At 41.2% G+C, this 2,500-nt stretch overlaps 1 protein-coding gene across 2 annotated transcripts in view; it reads right to left on the minus strand.

Moving 5' to 3' along the window:
* Positions 1 to 2,500, minus strand: part of LOC137980424 (anaphase-promoting complex subunit 1-like) — a 64,389-nt gene that overhangs the window by 11,347 nt on the left and 50,542 nt on the right. For both annotated transcript variants that reach the window (XM_068827868.1, XM_068827867.1), the window contains exons 47-49: positions 1,700 to 1,756; positions 1,093 to 1,229; positions 21 to 107 (exon numbers count right to left, since the gene is read on the minus strand). In XM_068827868.1, coding sequence (XP_068683969.1) covers positions 21 to 107; positions 1,093 to 1,229; positions 1,700 to 1,756 — 281 coding nt within the window. The remainder of the gene's footprint in view (positions 1 to 20; positions 108 to 1,092; positions 1,230 to 1,699; positions 1,757 to 2,500) is intronic.

Genomic DNA, 2,500 nt, shown 5'->3' on the forward strand with positions numbered 1-2,500 from the left:
AAACACGGAGTTGGCTGTACCTGTTATCAGTGCTGGTAATAGGGAATCTCGGATAAAAAGCACAAACTAAGGCAGCAACCGCGGGTCCACTGGTACCAAGGGTAAACCTAAAGAAAGATAGTAAAATTTATGCAAAATCCATGAGGGCGACAGCGAACGAAGTAACAGTGTACATATCACACGAATCATCCTAGAAATACCGTTACATTTCAAACACTACCTCAGTGGCTTGCTCTCGATGTCAGAATTCAAATGTAATTTGGCAAAACGCATCAGCTTTAAGCTCCTGGGAAAAACTCCTAAAAATCTTTATTTTATTCTGAATTTTACCTACTGTATTGTACATTCATTTCACAACTCAGATATTCGCAGAGCACGAGCTCATGATTCTGCCACAACTCTCATTTCTCCTTCGAGTTATCAGACCGTTTTAATTTGGAACATTTTCAAAAGGGGAAACATGCATTGTTTAATAATTAATGTTTAAGGTTTTCGTGATATCTGATCTGGAATTAATTCTTCGTACCTCGACAAGGATAAATTTACAACACATCACCTTTGGTGCACGACGCAGATTCTTGAAGAATCTGTAGTTTACGTTATTACTTGATTAGCTAGTCAGATTCAAGAAGATGAATGTAGCGTATAATAATAAACACTTAATCACTGGTCCCGAGGGAAACAGTTCACTTTGTTTCCCGAGAATCTCAATGTTTCCCCGAGGCGCAGCCGAGGGAAACATTGAGATTCGAGGGAAACAAAATGAACTGTTTCCCGAGGGACCAGTCATTAAGTGATTTGTTATATAGGGAAACAAATGAGTCAAACATTTTGAAAGAAGCGGGAAGATTCCAGCGACAACATCAGGCCACCTTCAACTGCACGCTCTGATCACGTGCAACAGCGGTCAACATTTCGCGGGTAACAGTGAACTGTTTCCCTTTTGACGTCATAGTTTTCGCAATGTTGCCCGCTCATGGCATTTGGCGGGAAACAGTTTCATTGTTAGATGTCATGTGACCATAAACTAGCCAATGAATGGGCGCGCTGTAGCGGGAAAAACGCCAGCTATATAACAATAAAATATGTTACCTTCCACCTCCAAGAAACAGGAGTCCGATGGCCATGTGTACAGCCATATGACTGCCATAAGAAACATCCGGGGAATGTCTCTTACGCAGGTGCCGCGCGATCCGTAAGACATCCAAGTTACCAGTCCCCGCCATAACCTAACGGAAGTCAAAAAAGAGGAGCCTTGAGCGCAAAGTCAGCATTTCTCATTCTTAACTAACAGTTCACCTCAAAACTTTCTATTTTGGAAAGTCACAATTTCAGGACCATAAAACATTTTTTTAACTTGAAATCCTTGCGATTTTGATCCTGACAGACATTAGACATTTAGTACACAAGAAGTACTAAAAGTTGACAAAACTTTCAGTCATTTGTTCCACGGCTAGAGAAGATTTGTTTCATCTGCATAATTGCCCTTACTATTAAAAAGCCGAATTCAGTAATGTTTTTTTCCAGAGTTCGATTCATGTCCGCCATTCCGGCGTTCTCTGAAGCTTTTGAGGCGTCATGTGAGGTGATCGATCCAGACATGGAAAATTTGTGATAACCGGTGCATTTTTTCAAGCGCTAGCCAACCAGCTAGCATGAAAGCTCTGAAGAAACTATAACTTTTGTTGATATAACATACCATAGCAAGAGAAAGGAGAATTGTGTCGAGGCAGGCCTCTACTGTAGGTTTGCCAGGCTAAAAGAAAATAATCAAAATGTTTAACTTCTCACTGAGACTTCGTCCTAAAATGGTCTCCATTTCGATATCCATTCGAGTTTCTTTTATAGACAACCTGTGCAAACGCCAAAGCAATCCTTAGTTTTGTAACTTTGTACGCTTCGTTAGTTTCGTAAGTATCTTTGTTGTTTTTGGTCATGTTTCCTTAGGGACTGGTCATTATTTGTGTGGCGGGTGGGGGAGGGGGATTTTTTTGTTTTAGCATGAAACAAAAAAACGTGACCCACCCCTTTAAGCCCATTAGCTAATTCTTGACCCACCCCCATATAACTTTATATAAGAGGTGACCCACCCCCCAGCCCCCTTCAATCAAAACCTCACTGAACGAAATCAGCACATCTTGTGCACCAGTGTCCTACTCTGCGGCCACTTCTTGTTGATGTGCGTTCTTGTATTGTTACAGTATGACTGTCATCATCTGATTCACTTTCGCTTTCACTTTCATCACACAAAACAAGGTCATTGTCACTGTCACTCTCATCACTGTCCTCACCAACACTGACACTTGAAGGAAACGTAGATTCCTTTGAAGTTTCATAATAGTGTACTGTGATTCGCTTGATTTTGTCGATTTTCTTTCCGTTCTTGCTAAGTTTGTTATGCTCAATGTATGTGTCCAACTCGGGGACTTTCAGAGTGCCAAGCTTTCCCTTCTCTACAAGCGTTTTCCAGCATAGCAATGTACATCTTTTAAGGCTCGAA

The sequence above is a fragment of the Montipora foliosa genome, chromosome 12 (genome assembly GCF_036669935.1).
Source record: "Montipora foliosa isolate CH-2021 chromosome 12, ASM3666993v2, whole genome shotgun sequence".
NCBI lineage: Eukaryota > Metazoa > Cnidaria > Anthozoa > Scleractinia > Acroporidae > Montipora > Montipora foliosa.